The following is a 19,305-nucleotide window of genomic DNA, read 5'->3' as shown; positions in this document are numbered from 1 at the left end:
TTTTAAAATCATTCATTCTTTTTGTGTTTGTGCCTCTTTCTTTACTATAAATGATGCTTACTGTGATATTTTTTGTATCTGATTTAATGTCCTGACTGAGTTTTTCCTGTCTGATCTCTTTGCTCTCTCTCTGTGTGTTTGTGTCTCTGTCTTCGGCCCAGAAGGATCTTCCTCTGCCCCGTAAGAACAGCAGGTAAGTCTGTTTTCAGTAATAATAAAAGATAAATGAATGCTTTCTTGGCATCTTTTTATTCAGATTAGATGGATGTAGTGTGGCTCAGGGTTTGATACATAAAATAATGAGTAGTTGCATCCTGACAGTAAGTGTAGTAACTGTGGTATTTTAGAGGTTACCATGGTAAATTGCCATATGGGTTCATATTGTGTGCGTTACAAAGTTCAACACAGTGTTTTTCACGTCATTGAGATAATGTGGTTTTTTTTTTTATTAGATTTTATTGTATTTATTTATTTATTTATTTATTTATTTTTTTTAATTATTTAAATGGGTCTATACAGGTTTTGTTCATTTTTATTTATAAGTGTATTTAATTTAAATTATTTTAGATCTAAAAGTTAAACTAGACTGGAATTAGAAATAGAAAAAAATAATATTAACGTTTTTAAATGTATTTTATTTATTTCAGTTCACATTTATTTTATTTCAAGTTATGAAAAATGTTTTTTTATTGTTTATTTAGTTTTAGTTACTTTACTTAAGTACTTCAAGTTAAATCAAAGAAAATGAGAAATGTTGCCTTGGCAGCTAACTAAAATAAATATCTTTGCTTTTACCTTTTTTATTTTATTTCAGTTAATGTTTATTATATTCCTAGTAATACAAGTGTTTTTCTAATTTTAGTTGTAGATAACTGAAAAATCTGACTCCACCAGTCTGTCTTTGTCAGGTTGAATGTCTCTCTCTCTCTCTGTCTATTTCTCTAAAAGCTTTTTCACTCTCATGTACTTTTTTTCCATGATTCTCAGTTATATTACCTTGACCTCTGGGGAAAAGCATATTGCACCACCATCTTGAAACACACACACTCACACAGACACACACACACACGGTCACACACACACGGTCACACAGACTGACACACACACACAAACACACACGCACTCATAAACACAAACACACACACACACACACACACACGCACTCATACACACACACACACGCACTCATAGACACACACAGACATAGCCAGACTGATACACACACACACACAGCGGTTTCTCTGTTCTCGGCTCCGGTGTGATTTTGTCTGAACATAATTTGTTCTCATCAAGACATCTGGAAAACAAATCTGAAAACAATTAATTATCAAGATAAAATATTCATTTTAATCATTAAAGTTAGCGATGAACTAAGATGGTCGGTTGGTTTTATTTATTGTTTCGTGAGGTGAAGCTTTTTTTTTTATTACAGCTTTATTTTATGTTTCATTTATATTTAACATTGTTATTTTTATTTATTCTAAGTTTATTTAATTCAGTTTGTTTGTGTTTTTATGTATTAATTTATTCATAAATGTTTTTTTTAAGTTTCATTTACTCTTTTTTTTTTTTTTTTTTTTTTTTTTTTTTTTTTTCTAACTGTTTTATTTATTTTTGAGTGTCTTTCATTGTATTTAGGGTTGTAACGATATACCGGTGTGACGATATACCGTGATTTAAACATGTACGATTATCATATCGTGTACATTTGCTTATCTACGGTTTTGAGAGAAAATAACAGACACAGAATCTCACCTGTGCCTAGATGACAACTTTCCACTTAACTGTTCTCTTGCTCCACCCACACGTACAGCGGAGACAACAGCAGATTCAGAGGCCGTTATCTCTAATCTCTAACTCCCATCGAAATATGAGTTCAAACTGGCACTAGTATGGGAATACTTTTTATATAGAACAAATGAATGCTTATTTGTCCTCGAGGGTAGACACCGTTTGCAAAAACTGTGGTCGGAAAGTGGCTGCAAAACGAGGAAACGTATCGAACATGTTTACTTATTCAGAACATCATCATCATCCTGTGAAGAAACAGCTATGTCCCATTTATAACTTAAGGTTATTGCATTATGATTTCTGTGATGAGGAGTGAAGCACAGAATTCAGTCATGACAATGAATTTACAGTAGCTAGCTGCAATGCAGATGTCTCATGAATGTGCGATTTGATGGATTGATGAATAAATAAAAAACAAAGCTGTAAAATGACATGACAAAAGCCCTGCTATATAAATATATAGGCTAATCTGTTTGTTTTGCATGTCTCTCTGTGAATGAGCGGCGTTGTCATGTATTACATACTCAAGTATGCGCCAGCGTGGCTTAAAGTGGCAGGTTTAACAGAGCCTGCTGTCTCACTATCTGAGGACGTGAACACAAACACTGAGAGCCTCACTGAGAGAACAATTAATAATCATTTCATCATTTTATTTGAGAATACCACTGTCAAAAACAAATACATTGACACTCAAAGCTCTTCAATACAACCCGTCCAAATAAAAGTCTGCTTTTTAACTGGAAGAAATTGACAGAAATTACGATTGTACTATAATGTAGCCTACTTCTAAAATAATAATAATAATAATAATAATAATTTACATAAACATTAGGGAATATAATTTTTTCCCTAATTTTAATTTAGTAAATCTCTGTTGTGCAGCCCTTTGTGAAAACATAAAAGAATAAAGGTTTTAAAACATCAATTAAATTGTTACATTTGTATGCATTTTCATGCATGCCACCATTTTTGATAGTATATTTGTATTAAATCATAAAAGTACAGAATCCAGAAAAATTAAGTCAAACCAGAATTTATGAATTTTTATTAATTATTAACGATAAATATAAGTTATTAAACTAATAAATAACCAATGGTAAAATGTTCTTGTTTTTGATTAATGACATTTGAATAAACACATGCTTTCAAACATTTGTTCAACCCCCCACCCCCCCCCCCCCAAACCAAACCAAACCAAAAAAAAAAAAACTGTTTTGATTGTTTTATACCGTGAAACCGTACCATGGTATTTTCAGAGAAAGTGAATTAAAGTTTTATGTAAAATTATTCTTTTTTTAAGTTTCTCCCTTTTTATTCTTTTCTCTTTAAAAAGAGAAATGTATTTATTCATTTTAAAGTTTCTTTTCCTGTTTTTAAATGTATTCTTTTTTTTAATTTTCAGAAATGTTATTGTATTTTATTTATTTCATTTTTTTTTATTATTTAAATTAAATTATTGATTTATTAAAATAAAATGTATTAATTGTTATACGTTTTTTTTAACGATGGTGTATTGATTGTGCTGATCTGTAGCTGTTTCTTTATTTCCTCTGATTGTCTCACATTTGATACTCGTTTTATTAACTGAATTAAACCATTGAATTGTCTGTTTGTGTGTCTGCTGTTGCCGTAGTAACAGGAAAAGTTTGATTCTGACCTCCACCTCCCCGACTCTGCCCCGCCCACATTCCCCGTTACCCGGATACATCGGTGAGTGGCCACGCCCCCTACTGGGAAACAGATGCTGATGCTGATGCACAGACCAACTAATGCACTTTTCTTACATGACTGAGTCTTGTTCTTAACTGAGCTTCATTTGTTGTTCCTGTCCACACAGGAAGTAGTCCTCTGGACAGCCCTCGAAACTTCTCGCCCAGCGCTCCGGCACATTTCTCTTTCGCCTTCTCAAGACGGTAAAACACACACACACGTGGGAATAAAAGCATAGGATAAACACTGCTGCAGCTTCTGTAATCCTTGTCTCTGTAGGGATGGACGTCGATGGTCGCTGGCGTCTTTTCCATCCTCTGGTTATGGAACGAACACTCCCAGCTCAACGGTACGTGAGTTTCTCATCTGAACACAAGCGCAGATTGTTTTGTGATTTAAGTATTTTAAATTATTAATATATTTTTTAAAAGCAAAAATGCTATTTTTATATATATGTATTTGTGTGTATATATAGTTTATAGCTTTTTACAAATTTTTTTTTTAAATATATCAAATATTATAGTAATAGTCAAAGATCATATATTTTTATGCATGTTTTTTAATGTTTTTTTTTTCTTTGAAATAATTAAATAAGCCTTGATTTTCTGATTGCTGTTTAAACCTGTTAACCTGCACCGGGATGTGGGTGCACTTAAGTCTCTTTGTTTGCACGTGTCAATGATTATGAATAGATTAAATGAAACAGGACAAATTTAATCTTGACAAACTATGTATCATTATAAAGATCTAAGCCTCAAGCATCGGCGACAGATTGCTGTTTTTCAATGGAAAGCTTATAAAGACTGTATTTGCTAGATTTGTGTAAGCAGTACACATCAAAACATGAAGAATAAAAACGCTGTACATACCAGATCCGTCGTAATAACGAGTCATAATCGATCTACGAAAAAAAAGTGAAAGAAAAGCGGAAAATAGTTTATTTGAATTCTGGCGCTCCCTCGTGACGCGCTCTGATGCACCTGTCAGCTGATGAAGGCGGAACTTACAGCGATCGCCTTTTTCTTTGTTTCTTTTATTTTTCAACAGTTTTTATATATGTGAGAGTGTGTTTTATGTCGAATGTGAATGTATCTGCATGATTACCATCTGTTTGAGTGCAAATCAGCCCAAATCAGCTCGCTATTACTGTATGATCACGGCTATCAATGTGAACGCATCTATATGAAAAGAGTGTGATTATTGACTTTATGGCGCCGCATTTGTATTATTACCATCTCTATAATTGGCCATCAGCACATGATACTTGACCATATGAGCAGAATTCATTGTAAATGCCTAATTTATAGCAATCTCAGGATGTACTGTAATTGGCATACATAGTTAAATCTTTTTTTTGTTTTTTTATATTTTTTTATTTCTCAAATATTCTTATTGTATTTTTCTAGTGCTCAAATAAATCACTTTTATGATGTCTACGTTTATGTCCTTTGCTTTATAATTGAAAAACTATGCAGTGGTATGCTTAATGACTAAAATAGTTTGTAGAATCCTTCAATACAGTTGGTAAATATTTGTATATTGAGGGGTAGAAAAATGGTTGCAGGAATCAAATTTTTCATGGTATCTTCTTCAGATTTGAAATAATAGAAGGCATTTCAGTGTCTATAACTTTTAATATTTTTGAGCATTATCAACTGGTTGATAAAAAGGAAAGCCCAAAGGGTCTTCTTTCCAAAGACACCAAAATGATGTGTGTAACACACTGAATAAGGAACTGTTGCGATTTTAAGTTAGGTAGGGCATTTTCAGCTTTGAATCCCATTATTTCACAGTTTATTGAGATGTGAGTCTGTGTGTTCATCTGCAGTCCTCCAACTCGTCTCAGGAGCGTCTGCACCAGCTGCCGTCTCAACCCACCATGGATGAGCTGCACTTCCTGTCCAAACACTTCGACAGCACAGAGAGCATCACTGATGATGACGGGGGGCGCTGTTCACCCCACATAAGACCCCGCTCACGCAGCCTGAGGTCTGCCAACACACACACACACACACACAACACACACTCATACTAAAGAATGTGTGTGTTGTAGTAGTCGTGTTTAACTCTTTCTGTGTCATGTGTTCAGTCCGGGTCGCTCTCAAGGCTGCTACGACAATGAGATCATCATGATGAATCATGTTTACAGGGAGCGTTTCCCTAAGGTAACACACACACATACACACACACACACACACACACACACACACACACCTCAGCATCTGTCTACCTGTTTCTCACACCTATCCACCTTCACAAGTGTCTTCTCTGAAGTATTTATTAATCCTAGATAATGCTAAATGATTTATTATTTAAATTTAAATGCATAATTATAAACATAATTATAATAGATATTTAAATTATCTATTATAATCATGCTATTATTTCTAGAATATGTATCTTTAGGTTTATCTTCAGAAATAGTCTCTGTATTTGATCCTGTCAGGCCACGACGCAGATGGAGGGACGGTTGTGTGATTTCATCCACTCGTATTGTCCCGAGAGCGTTCTGCCGCTGGCCGACGGAGTCCTGAGCTTCATTCACCACCAGATCATCGAACTGTCCAGAGACTGCCTGGCCAAATCTAAGGAGGATCTCATCACGTCCGTCTACTTTTTCGAACTGCAGGAGAACCTGGAGAAACTTTTGGATGATGTGAGTTCACCACATCACACCTGAGATCTCACGAAACCTGCCATCTCTTGACTGTAATGTGCAGAAATAATAACATATTGTTTCGCTTGTTTCTCTCTGTCTGTGTCTCTCAGGCTTATAAGCGGTCAGCGAGTTCAGAGTTGACCTTCATCACCGAGTTGGTGAAGAAACTCCTCTTCATCATGTCTCGACCTGCTCGACTTTTGGAGTGTTTGGTGAGAAAATGCTTCCTTTTGCTTGTTCTTTCATCCATTCATCAGATAACATGATGCTCCAAACCCCTCTGGACACCAACAACACAAGGCTGACGCTTTCCAAAACTTAAGAAAAGTACTTTAAACTGGAAGCACTGCAAAACACACAAAAGAGCAAGAGCAAGTTGAACCTGTGGCTGCATTAGCATTTAGATTGGGAGCTGTGAGAGTGTTGCTGTTATCATTCACCTTCTGTGATTCACTTCCCGGAAAAACTCATTTGGTAATGTTTCTGTGCTGCTCCAGGATTTAAACCACATGAACCGTTCATTATCCCGTTAAACAGAGATGCCCCCAAAATGAGCTTCTAGTAGAGCCCTGGAGAGTGTGTTCATGTACTCCAGCAAATTACAAAATGTTCAGTTTAATTCAGCTTTAGTTTTGGACTGTCTCAGAAACTGAACCTGAGAGCTTATCCTCAACCAAACAATAATGCTACCTGCACCTTGAACCCAACTGAACTTGCACTGCATTTATGACTTGTTTCAGAGTGAAGGAGCATGTAGCAACATAGAGAAAACTATTCCAAACACCCTAGCAACCTCATAGTAGTGTAATATAATAGGCTGAAAACTATTCCTAACACTTCAGAAACCACATAGCAATACTGAAATCTGTCCCAAACATGCCTCAGCATGAATAGCAACACTAACAGATTTCGCTCTGACCCGCTGTGCAGGAGTTTAACCCTGAAGAGTTCTATCATCTGCTGGAGGCGGCTGAAGATCACGCTAAAGAAGGACACCTGATGAAGACCGACATCCCACGATACATCATCAGTCAGCTGGGTCTGACCAGAGACCCTCTGGAGGGTGAGTGACCACAGTCACACAACAATCACACAACACTGATCCCAGTACTGCTGATCACTGAGCGACTGTCACGTCTGTGTTTCAGAGATGGTCAGTCGAGAGCATTACGACTGCGAGGGGCCCGTCACACAGGAGACAGATGACTCTGCAGAGGTTTGAATACACACACACACACACACAGCCCCAGGAAATCTGAAAATGATTTCTTGACCGTAAAGTGTCTGTTAGAAGATGATAATGACATCCTGTGTGAGAGCTGAGTGTATTTTCTCTTTTCCAGGGAAAGATTAAACCCATGAAGCCACCTGGAGAGGCAGATTTCCAGACTATCAAACTGATCAGCAATGGAGCCTATGGGTAAACAAGCACACACACACAAACACACACACAAACAAACCCCACGTTTGCTTCAATATCTACAAACCCGATTCCAGAAAAGTTGGGACACTTTGTACAAATTGTGAATAAAAACAGAATGCAATGATGTGGAAGTTTCAAATTTCAATCGTTTATTCAGAATACAACATAGATGACATATCAAATGTTTAAACTGAGAAAATTTATCATTCTAAGGGAAAAATAAGATGATTTTAAATTTCATGGCATCAACACATCTAAAAAAAAAAAGTTGGGACAAGGCCATGTTTAGCACTGTGTGCCATCCCCTCTTCTTTTAATAACAGTCTGCAAACGTCTGGGGACTGAGGAGACAAGTTGCTCAAGTTTAGGAATAGGAATGTTGTCCCATTCTTGTCTAATACAGGCTTCTAGTTGCTCAACTGTCTTAGGTCTTCTGTGTCACATCTTCCTCTTTATGATGCGCCAAATGTTTTCTATGGGTGAAAGATCTGGACTGCAGGCTGGCCATTTCACTACCTGGATCCTTCTTCTACGCAGCCATGATGTTGTAATTGATGCAGTATGTGGTCTGGCATTGTCATGTTGAAAAATGCAAGGTCTTCCCTGAAAGAGACGACGTCTGGATGGGAGCATATGTTGTTCTAGAACTTGGATATACCTTTCAGCATTGATGGTGTCTTTCAAGATGTGTAAGCTGCCAATGCTACACGCACTCATGCAACCCCATACCATCAGAGATGCAGGCTTCTGAACTGAGTGCTGATAACTACTTGGGTTGTCCTTGTCCTCTTTAGTCCGGATGACACGGCGTCCCAGTTTTCCAAAAACAACTTCAAATTTTGATTCGTCTGACCACAGAACAGTTTTCCACTTTGCCACAGTCCATTTTAAATGAGCCTTGGCCCAGAGAAAACGCCTGCGCTTCTGGATCATGTTTAGATATGACTTCTTTTTTGACCTATAGAGTTTTAGCCGGCGACGGCGAATGGCATGGTGGATTGTGTTCACCGACAATGTTTTCTGTAAGTATTCCTGAGCCCATGTTGTGATTTCCATTACAGTAGCATTCCTGTATGTGATGCAGTGCGGTCTAAGGGCCCGAAGATCAAGGGCATCCAGTATGGTTTTCCGGCCTTGACCCTTACGACCCTTATTTTTTGCTGCAGCATTGAGGGAATTGGTGATCCTCTGCCCATCTTGACTTCTGAGACACACTGCCACTCTGAGAGGCTCTTTTTATACCCAATCATGTTGCCAATTGACCTAATAAGTTGAAAATTGGACCTCCAGCTGTTCCTTATATGTAAATTTAACTTTTCCGGCCTCTTATTGCTACCTGACCCAACTTTTTTGGAATGTGTAGCTCTCATTAAATCCAAAATGAGCCAATATTTGGCATGAAATTTCAAAATATCTCACTTTCAACATTTGATGTGTTATCTGTATTCTATTTTGAATAAAATATAAGTTTATGAGATTTGCAAATTATTCCATTCCTTTTTTACTCACAATTTGTACAGTGTCCCAACGTTTTTGGAATCAGGTTTGTAGATGAGGATAGAAAGTTTAATAGAACAGCATTTATTTGTACCTGAAAGCTATTGTAACATTATAAATGTCTTTACAGTCACTGTGGTTACAAACGCATCTACTAAATAACCAAACACACACAGAGAAGTTGAGACACTGACAGAAGTTGCTGTGTTTTTAGCGCGGTGTATCTGGTCCGCCATCTGGAGACGCGGCAGCGCTTCGCTATGAAGAAAATCAACAAACAGAACCTGATTCTGAGAAACCAGATCCAGCAGGCATTTGTGGAGCGAGACATCCTGACCTTCGCTGAGAACCCGTTCGTGGTCAGCATGTTCTGCTCCTTCGAGACTAGACGACACCTGTGCATGGTCATGGAGTACGTGGAGGGTGAGACACGCGCGCACACACACAGTTTTATTCCTCTTTTAAAGCTTTATTGACTTTATTGAGGTCTCAGATATTTCTCTAGGTCAGAGAGTCTAGGTCAGAAATGGGTGACTTCGGTCCTGGAGGCAGATGTGTTTGATTAGGTTTGGAGCTAAACTCTACGGGACAGTGACCCTCCAGGACCGAAGTTGCTCAACCCTGGTACAGGGCTGTAAAATGAATGTGGAAAGCAGCTCTGATTATTTAAAGAGAAAAGTTTGAGTTGTGTTGGGGATCTCAAGCAAATCTGAGCACAGTTTGAGATCTCTTCTGAAACACTTGAGACGTGTGAGATTACTGGAGTCTTTTTCTCAGAAGAAACATCCAGACCTGCCAACATGTATGCATTTTTCGTACTCTGCACGCATTTTGACCCATAAGTAAGCTTGTATGATTCGCTGCTCTCTAGGTACGCATTTTGTTGCGTCTCGCATTTCACCGATTTCAGTTTCTATGCAATCTATGACGCTTATTCTGCTGCTGATCCACAGCGTGTAAGTGGAGTGAAAAGCTGTCGGCCAATCAGAGCGGTGCATGTTAACCCACCGCTCACCTGCCCCTCCTATCCACAAGCTCAGTTGGCAGTTAGAAAAGTGGTGGAATGGCTTGAAATCTAGAAGGTTTTAGACAGGCCAGGTGCTGATTAACGTAAGATAAAGGTAACACTTAGGCTATGTTTAGCCTAATTGAATTTATGAATATTAAAAGTGATCTTGACATCATAACAAGCAGTCCAGCTGTGACGAGCTCAGTTCAGTTCACACGTTCTTGTTGGCTAACAAGGGTGGCGCTGCCAATAACGCACCTAAAAGCTGTCACAAAGAACCGGCAAAAGTAATGATTATGAATATAATTATTAATAAACAAGTGTTTTCTGTATCAATGTCGTGTCGACTGCAAAGATAAAGTTGACGATGCTGTCTCGCGATCTTCGCAGTAGTGAACGTGCCAGACAAATGCACATTTCATACGGATTAACATTACATAAGCAGAGAGCAGTCTGTTTTCTTTCGTTTTGAATTGTTCTGTTCAACCCTCTGGAGTCGATTAACGCGGATACGCGTTATGAGTCATTTTCTCCTGATAACCCCGAAAAGAACTTAAATTACACTTTCAGTTTTGATCATACAGATAAGAGCGAAATCGAATCTGCAAAGGGTCTACTTTTATTTGTATACAGACATAACAACAAAACTTTGTGCACTTATAAAATAAAGATAACAAACAAGGTGTGCTGTCTGCAGCCTTTGTCTGCGCTGATCTTCATTTACAAACACGTCATTAAAATGAACTGTAACTCTGTGAATACTCAACGAAGAGACATTAGAGAGCCTGACTCTAGAAAGCCTGACATGTCTACTTTTAAACTAATCAAGTGTTGCCGAAAACAAATAGTCTGTGATCAAGTAAAAAATATGAAAACAACGCGATGTCCGTTTTTCACATCTCCCTTCATTATCTTCTAATGTGACCACGCCCCCACGCTGAACGCCCAATTCAGATTCTAATGTTAAATGAGTAGTACTCATAAAATCTCTTCAAGGTTGGGAGGTATGAACATCTGAGAAGCAGGTTGAGGTTCAAATGAGGTTGTCATATGAGAAACATAGGACAACTCTTCTGTGTGTTTTGTTTCAGGAGGTGACTGTGCGGCACTGCTGAAGAATATTGGAGCGTTACCTGTGGAAATGGCACGCATGTACTTTGCCGAAACCGTGCTGGCACTCGAATACATTCACCACTATGGAATCGTGCACCGAGATCTCAAACCGGACAAGTAATCCACCAATAACATTTAAAATATTTCTGAATGATATTTAATGATGATGGCAGGAAGCATGTCATTTACTAAATGACCATGTGCATTCAATCAAATGATTGCTGGGATTCATTTGCCATCTGTTGTGCAATGACATTAGATCAGATTCAACTTTATTTTCATTGCACATGTAAGGTACAAGGCAATGAAATGCAGTGTACAAGGCAACACAATCCAGCTCTTCCTGTGTGGGATTAATATCTTTTAATTTGGACAGATTGTGTTTTATAATTAAACACATGTCAGAAGTGTCACTCAGCTTGAGTGTGTTACTGTAAAGACTGTCTCAAATCATCTTTTTCTGTCTGTATCTCTCTCTCTCTCTCTCTCTCCGTCAGTCTGCTGATCACGTCAATGGGTCACATTAAACTCACTGATTTCGGTTTGTCTAAAATGGGTCTCATGAGTCTCACCACAAACCTGTACGAGGGACACATCGAGAAGGACACCAGGGAGTTCCTGGATAAACAGGTACCAGATAATACTCACAGTATGCTATATCGTACATAGCCATTGCCTAAAAGCCACAAAACGACAGATTTAATTTCATTTAATTTAGTTATTTTTATCATAACAAATGTAATTAACACATTCAAGCATATGATAAAGTGTAACTGATGAAGTGTTGATGAAGCAACACCATAGCAACTGCAAAGCAACATTCTAAAAATGATTCCAAACAACACCCTGCTGAAAACTATTCCAAACACCTGGAACGGCATAGCAACGTTCTAAGAACTTTTCCAATCACCTCAGCAACTGCATAGCAATGCATCGGAAACTACAAACCCGAGGTGATGATAAAGTGTCACTGTTGGGAGTCATGTTAAGAGGCCTGACTGTCGTTCTTTGACCTTTGACCCCAGGTTTGCGGCACCCCAGAGTACATCGCCCCGGAGGTGATCCTGCGGCAGGGCTATGGCAAGCCCGTGGACTGGTGGGCCATGGGCATCATCCTCTACCAGTTCCTGGTGGGCTGCGTGCCGTTCTTCGGCGACACAACAGAGGAGTTATTTGGTCAGGTGATCACAGGTAAAGACACACCTACATTTAAAAAAACATCAGATATTTTACACAGTCAAACTTTCTCATGAATCCAAATAAAAAAGTTGTCAAATATGCATGTGTGTAGATGACATCGTGTGGCCCAGTGATGATGACGCCCTGCCTGCTGATGCACAGCACCTGATCTCATCTCTCCTGCAGGCCAACCCGCTGCTCAGACTGGGCACAGGTGACGTCACATGTTGTTTTAGTAGAGCCAAACATTCTGCATGCGCTGATTGAAGTCATGTGTTTGTGCACAGGTGGAGCGTTCGAGGTGAAGCAGCATTCGTTCTTCTATGATCTGGACTGGAGCAGTTTGCTCCGACAGAAAGCAGAGTTCATCCCTCATCTGGAGTCGGAGGAGGACACCAGCTACTTTGACAGTGAGTGATTGACAGATAGTGTGTGTTTGTGCTGTTGTCTGTTAAGTGTGCATTAGTGAGTAACTCATCAGTTTTTTTTTTTTAGCACGATCAGAGCGATATCAACACTTTCACTCGTTCGATGAGGACGACACCATTGTCAATGAGCCAGTAGAGATTCACTGCTTCTCCTCTTGTTCGCCACACTTCAGCAAGGTTAGACCTCTCGGTCTCATGAAAATTATTCTGCCGTTTACACAAAACCGAGGATTGTGGGTAATGTCTAGTGCATCTGAATCACAGGTATACAGCAGCATGGAGCATCTGTCCCAGCTGGAGCAAAAACCTGTGGTGACCCGCCGAGAGCCCAAAGCTCACGGAGAAGATCACAGTAAGAGAGAAAGTCTAGGCAGCCTGACACTCCAAGAAAAGACCGGGAGAACCGGATCCCCTGAGATGTAAGAGACAGAAGGCAACAATATAATCTCTAATTCTGATTATAGAGACTCATAATCTTCAGTAAACCCCTCTGTTTGTCTGGCTGTCTCTGTAGGAAGCGTTTGTCTTGTTCAGAGTCGTCCTTCACTGAATTAGACTCCAGTCCTCCCAGCGCTCGCCAGAGTTTCTCAGCGCTGATGGACACGCACCGCTTCGCTTCTCAGCTCGAGGGAGACGGTGATGTGCACACGTGCCAAACACCCATCAAAACCAGGGGCTTGTCACTAGAGGGAGCCAGCTCTGGACTGGTGGAGTCCAGCTCTACGGCATCAGCGGGACATCCTGGAGGTGATTTTCATTTAGTAATTAAAAATTTATTTCATACGTTCTACTGTTGTGCTACCGGCTGTTTAATCACTGAGTTTTGTCTCATATTCATATGAATTTTTGTTTCTTCCTGTGTATCAGATAAACTCCTGCGGCCTGCCGATGCCTCCGCTGCCACAGCTCCTCTACTCATACCAGACTCGTTTGGGCCTCGCATCGGAAGTGACCTTGTCTTACGAAGAGCACGGCATCATCAGATACCGACCGACAGTGAGAAACGTACAGCAACTCACTCAGGAACCAAAGTCATGAAGTCGACCTCTGCCACGACCCTGACTGTCATCATACCTGCAGGTGAGGCCACAGACAACTATTTCATTATTATTATTATTATATTATTATTATTATATTAGCAACAACCAAAAATAAAAATACAAAATGAAATGCAAATCGTAACACTACTTTTCATACAATATAGTGTTCAAACACTATGAATGTCAACAACAAATACAAAATGAATAAAATATTTTGATTGTAAAAAATACATTTTTTCTTTTTTGGTATTTATGTACACACACTATAAAATCATAATTTAAATTTTGTTTAATGTATAAACATTTTTTATATTGAGCCTTTTTGTGGGTCTCATTTATGAAACATGCAGATTTATGTGTAAATCGTTCGTAACACTATTCTTATGTAAACCGTTCCATGCACAAATTTTGTAAAAAAAAAACATTTGCATGAATTTTTTTCCCTGCTTTTTGTTTAATGAAGTTTTTTTTTTTTTTAAGATAAAAGTCAAAAACCTACAAAAACGCATAAAAAGTACTCAACGTTACATCATTAACTGAATAATTATTTGTAGTCAAGCATTTCAATATACATAGCATTGACTTGAGCTTTTGTAAAATTATGATGTTTGGTTTCATAGTTGAGCAGCATGGTACATCAACACTAGCCAGTCCCTTATCTCCTCGCTCCATCTTCTCCAATCCCTCATCTCGTGAGTTGTCTCCGACTCGTGACTACTCACCTACAGTCAATGTCCTGCGCTCACCAATCACCATCCATCGCTCTAGAAAGAAGTACGGCTTCACCTTGCGTGCCATCAGAGTCTACATGGGCGACAGTAACGTCTACAGTGTACATCACATGGTCTGGGTACGGACACATTCTGGAACGTTCTTCTCATTTATAGCTAAAGAATGTGTTACATGTGATGATTGCCTTTGCTTTCGTCCAATCACAGCATGTAGCTTGTGGTGGGCCGGCCCAGGAGGCAGGGCTTTGTGCTGGTGACCTCATCACTCACGTGAACGGGGAGTCTGTGCATGGATTGGTGCACACAGAGGTGGTGGAGCTCATTCTGAAGGTATGGGCATCATGAACACACTTTATAGAGATATTAATCAATAAATTTAACATGGCGCATTCAATTTTCAGAGTGGAAGTAAAGTGACAGTGACAACCACTCCATTGGAAAACACATCCATAAAAATTGGACCGGCCAGGAAACTGAGCTGCAAGGCCAAGATGGCCAGACGAAAGAAGTCAGCCACAAAAGATGGACAAGAGAGGTCAGAAAGAGCAAATATATTTACTTAAACGTACACCACATTTATATACAGTAACTGCTTTATTCAATTTGCTCCTCTCCCTCTGTCTGTCTGCAGTAAGAAGCACAGCTCTCTCTTGCAAAAGATCACAAAACAGTCTGACCTGCTTCACACCAGTCGTAGTCTGTCCTCTCTGAATCGCTCACTGTCATTGGGAGACAGTCTACCTGGAACGCCGATACACAACTGGACTCCTCGCTCTTCCACGCAGACGTACCGCTCTCCTCCAGACTCCGTCTTCCTCGGTCAGAGCTCCTCTCACTGCTTTATGATTTTATATATGTATATACGTATGTATATGTGTGCATTTTGTTATCCATTCTATGTATTATTTTGTATTTTACTAAATGCAAATTTATGCAAATTCAGATGCAACAAATTACACGTGTATAGTCTTGTTTTATATACTTTACATGCATTGCAGTGACAGTACTTAAGGTGGTGAGAGAGTTAGTGTTTGTAACTGGGTATATTAGCACACCTTGCAACAGTGCAGAGAAAGCGAAAAATACATGAATATCACTCATTATGTGCCTCTTGGAGAATCCAATATCTCTGAAGATCAAGTTTTAGCCTTTGATATTTGGCTTCAGTCAGTGCTGGGTGTTTTGACTGATTGTGTGCCCTTTCAAAGTTTCTTTGAGGTTCTGAGCTGTTCTGTCCTTGTCCTCTCAGGCACGTCGTCTCAGAGCAGTTCTGCAGCATCCAGCATGCCTAACTCACCTGCAACATCTCAGCACATGCGGCCAAGCTCTCTATATGGTCTCTCACCTAAAACCCACAGGCAGTACCGTTCTGCTCGCTGCAAATCCGTCGGGAACATTCCTCTGTCTCCACTGGCTCACACGCTGTCCCCTACTTCGTCTTCCCCACCATCCATCGCCGGACACACCGTCGGCAGCTCCAACACCACACAGGCCTTCCCCGCCAAGCTCCACACCTCTCCTCCAATCACACGAACCCGGCCCAAGAGCGCAGAACCACCCCGTTCGCCTCTCCTTCAACAGGTGCAGTCGGCAGAGAAGCTTGGCCCACCCCCTCCACCTTCATTTCCATCCTCCTTGTCTTCTGTGGGTTCAGACAGAAAAGGAGGCCATGGGGTAACCACGAGGAAGCATGGTTTGGAAGTTGTGCATACTGAATACCGCCGGGAGTTGTTCCACTGTGAACATGCCCTCCAGAGCCTTATGGAGATTGAGGGTGAGAATATGCCTGGTGCTCCACCCGACCAAATGCCAACACACGTGTCCACCCAGTTCAGGATGAGTCCAGTGAGACAGCTCGGGAGGCAGGACTCATTGGCGGAACAAGAGTCTGAGGAGAAAGCGAAGCAGCACAGCTGTGAAGTTGTTTTAAGGACTGTGTCAAAATCCCAACCAGTAGCACCCATCTCGGATCCTATATCAACTCAAACGGGCGAGCCACCTCAGAAGGAGAAAGTGGCCTCCAAGTCTGAGTCTTCTCATGACTCAGTTGTCTCGAAAGGGAAGGAAGCAGCCAGGGATGTGGGAAAGCAAGAATCTCTTAATGCAATTGTCTCTGGTCCCAAGATCCTTGAGCAGATGCCAGTTGTCCAGAGCTCTGAAGCACAGGGACTTCAACCCCATAGCCTTCAAACTGATGTTCCTAAAGGGCTGAAAAATGGAAAGGACATGGGAAAGATCCCAGTGAAGGAGAAAACTGTGCAGACAATGGCTCCAGAGGCAAGCAAATTGGGTAAAGGACCTCTAAACATGGCGGGGACTGCACCTAGTTTTGTTGGTGCACCAAAAGTCTCAGAAGCAGTTCCTGTCCAGTCCAAAACCATTGAAGAATGGGTTCAAATCCCATCGGGGTCAACCAGAGGCCCTCAAGAGGATAGATGTCACCTGGAAGCAGCCGAAGTGTCCCCAGCCTCTCCATCTCCAACTGCCCGAATGCCTTGCAAATCACGTGCTGTAACTACTGGCGACAGGTTCAGCTTCGTAACGCAGCTCACCAGTGTGGCTAAAACGGTGCTTGGTCCTATGAAGTTGGGCTCTCAGGATGGAGGCAAGGCCAAGGACAGCACCAAAGCCAATGAGGACAAACGAGCCACCACATTGGGAAAGTTTGAGGTCTCGTCTGGGAGTTGCTGTGGGTTAACGGGAACGTGTCCCAGTCCTGGATCGTCAAAGCCTGAAAAGGCATCGAAGAGTTCTTCCAAGCATTAATAATATTCTTAATAGGAACATTCCGTTTGGAAGTTTAAATGGGATGCGTTCCCAGTATTTGTCCAAATGCAGGCTGTCCAAAAGACTCTACATTCATCAAACCAAGATATAACACACAAAAAATAAAGGAAAGGTGCTTTAAAATGGCCATTGTCAAATATGTTTGCATGTGCATATGCTGTCAGAATCTATGCACCGTCATATGTGGATGTACAGCAGAACAAACCAGTACATCTCTCTAGATGCATGTTACATGTATATTGTTAATAGAAGAGTCAAAAGAATTAGATATGTAAAATTAAACAAAGATCTAATGCTAGTTAACACTGCACATCCAATCCTTCCTGCCTGGTCTGTAGAGGGCATGGCCTGTCATTCACCATGATATCAACCACTCAGTTTGGAAGATTTAGAAATGTATTTACCTAGTGGCCGAAACCATAGATCTAAACGACCAGTAAATCTCGGTCCAGTACCTCAGTAGTGCTATACTAGAGGCAACAGAATGCCTAACTAGAGGTTTAAGAGCGTTCAACTGGTGGAAAAGGGAAATTATGGTTGCACAGGTACAGAACCATATGTATAAGTGCTTGTTTCTGTTGTCTTAATTACATTTGCACTGGAAATGCCCAGGAAAAGTCAACATGAAATCAGAAATCACCATATTTACTTTCTTAATGGATTGCAGTTTTGTTTAATCTGCATAAATAATCCACCCTGACTAAAGTCTGTAGTCAAATAGCTACTTCGCTGCCTTTTTACCGACATTTGTGTGAATGTCCTTTGGAGACTCTGTGTAGTGAATCTAGCATTGTCTTAGGAGTGATTGGTGCCATGATAACGCATTGATTTTCTTCCAAATCAGCCGATCCTTGATTGTCTTCTGCGAATAGAGGATTTTACACTTTACCCAATTTTCTTTTGTGCTGTGAAGTGTGTGTGTATGTAGGATAGATTGTGTCAGTGTGTTTAGATTAGACACCATTACTCAAGCAACGAGTACAAGCAGTTTTACAGAACGTACTTTGATTTTAAGTCTTTGTTACATCTTTAACTCTTTGTATTTATTTATTTGTTTACAATGTTATGTGAATAATTTTTGCCCTTTTTTATTATTTAAAACTGTGCTGCTTTGCATTAATCTTTCTCAAACTGATTTTACCGGTGAATTATTTTTGTACATTCACTTCTTATATCATTGTTTGTAATTTTTTTTTTTTTTAATGATTTCTCACCTCAGGCAATGTTATAAACTAATGCAGTTTAAAAAATATCAATAATAAAGTGCTATTATAATGAATAAGATGACTGTTTTGTGTTGTCTGTCCTTTTGCATGTTTATACATAAATATTTGATAAATATTATAAACATCATAAAAATATAAAAAATAATTATAAAAATAATATAAATATTGATTTGTTATAGCAGGATTTTTGACAAATGATGTGCACACCAAAGTTTTAAACTGTACATATAAGCAAATTAATTTCATGTTTGCAGTGAAAATGTTTGCAGTTAAAATAAAATGATACCATAATATAAAACTAATTAATAATAAAAAAAGATAGAAAAAGTAAAAGTTAGGTAAATCTTGATGTATATGTCAACTATCCTAATGTAATCGATAAGTTTGAACTACTGATTATTTAGCAGCAGTTTAAATGCAGTTAAGCACAAATCAATAAAGGTATAAATTCTTACCATTTTCTGATGCCTCAGACTAAACACTACATAATATGATTAAACGCAGTATAATGCACTAATACTTAGTGTACTTATTCTATGGCAAGCCATTTTAACTTTTAGGGCCCTATCATACACCCGGCGCAATGCGACACAAGGCACAGCGCAAGTGTGTTTGCTAGTTTCAGTCCGGCGCTGTTCACATTTTCCCGTCCAACCCCGCGTCGTTTAATTAGCAAATGCATTTGCGTCTATTTGTGCGCCCATGGGCGTGC

General features: G+C 39.6%; 1 protein-coding gene across 2 annotated transcripts in view; it reads left to right on the top strand.

The window, feature by feature from the left end:
• LOC132149628 (microtubule-associated serine/threonine-protein kinase 1-like) overlaps positions 1-18,620 on the top strand; it is a 32,526-nt gene extending 13,906 nt beyond the window's left edge. The window contains exons 2-27 of one of the 2 annotated variants that reach the window (XM_059559020.1): positions 165-193; positions 3,425-3,501; positions 3,629-3,704; positions 3,781-3,850; positions 5,330-5,490; positions 5,591-5,666; positions 5,948-6,157; positions 6,271-6,372; positions 7,091-7,223; positions 7,309-7,376; positions 7,504-7,580; positions 9,295-9,503; positions 11,181-11,319; positions 11,700-11,832; positions 12,228-12,393; positions 12,494-12,595; positions 12,669-12,791; positions 12,877-12,986; positions 13,074-13,228; positions 13,324-13,556; positions 13,677-13,889; positions 14,470-14,699; positions 14,788-14,910; positions 14,982-15,115; positions 15,212-15,399; positions 15,830-18,620. In XM_059559020.1, the coding sequence (XP_059415003.1) occupies positions 165-193; positions 3,425-3,501; positions 3,629-3,704; positions 3,781-3,850; positions 5,330-5,490; positions 5,591-5,666; positions 5,948-6,157; positions 6,271-6,372; positions 7,091-7,223; positions 7,309-7,376; positions 7,504-7,580; positions 9,295-9,503; positions 11,181-11,319; positions 11,700-11,832; positions 12,228-12,393; positions 12,494-12,595; positions 12,669-12,791; positions 12,877-12,986; positions 13,074-13,228; positions 13,324-13,556; positions 13,677-13,889; positions 14,470-14,699; positions 14,788-14,910; positions 14,982-15,115; positions 15,212-15,399; positions 15,830-17,346 (4,854 nt within the window). In that variant the 3' untranslated portion in view covers positions 17,347-18,620. Of the gene's footprint in view, positions 1-161; positions 194-3,424; positions 3,502-3,628; positions 3,705-3,780; positions 3,851-5,329; positions 5,491-5,590; positions 5,667-5,947; positions 6,158-6,270; positions 6,373-7,090; positions 7,224-7,308; positions 7,377-7,503; positions 7,581-9,294; positions 9,504-11,180; positions 11,320-11,699; positions 11,833-12,227; positions 12,394-12,493; positions 12,596-12,668; positions 12,792-12,876; positions 12,987-13,073; positions 13,229-13,323; positions 13,557-13,676; positions 13,890-14,469; positions 14,700-14,787; positions 14,911-14,981; positions 15,116-15,211; positions 15,400-15,829 lie in introns of both variants that reach the window. The other variant, XM_059559018.1, reaches the window with a different exon arrangement.
• Positions 18,621-19,305: the final 685 nt, after the last annotated feature.

Source organism: Carassius carassius, chromosome 9 (assembly GCF_963082965.1).
Source record: "Carassius carassius chromosome 9, fCarCar2.1, whole genome shotgun sequence".
Taxonomy (NCBI): domain Eukaryota; kingdom Metazoa; phylum Chordata; class Actinopteri; order Cypriniformes; family Cyprinidae; genus Carassius; species Carassius carassius.
The sequence above is the reverse complement of the archived record's forward strand: the minus strand, read 5'-3'. Positions and strand labels throughout refer to the sequence as shown.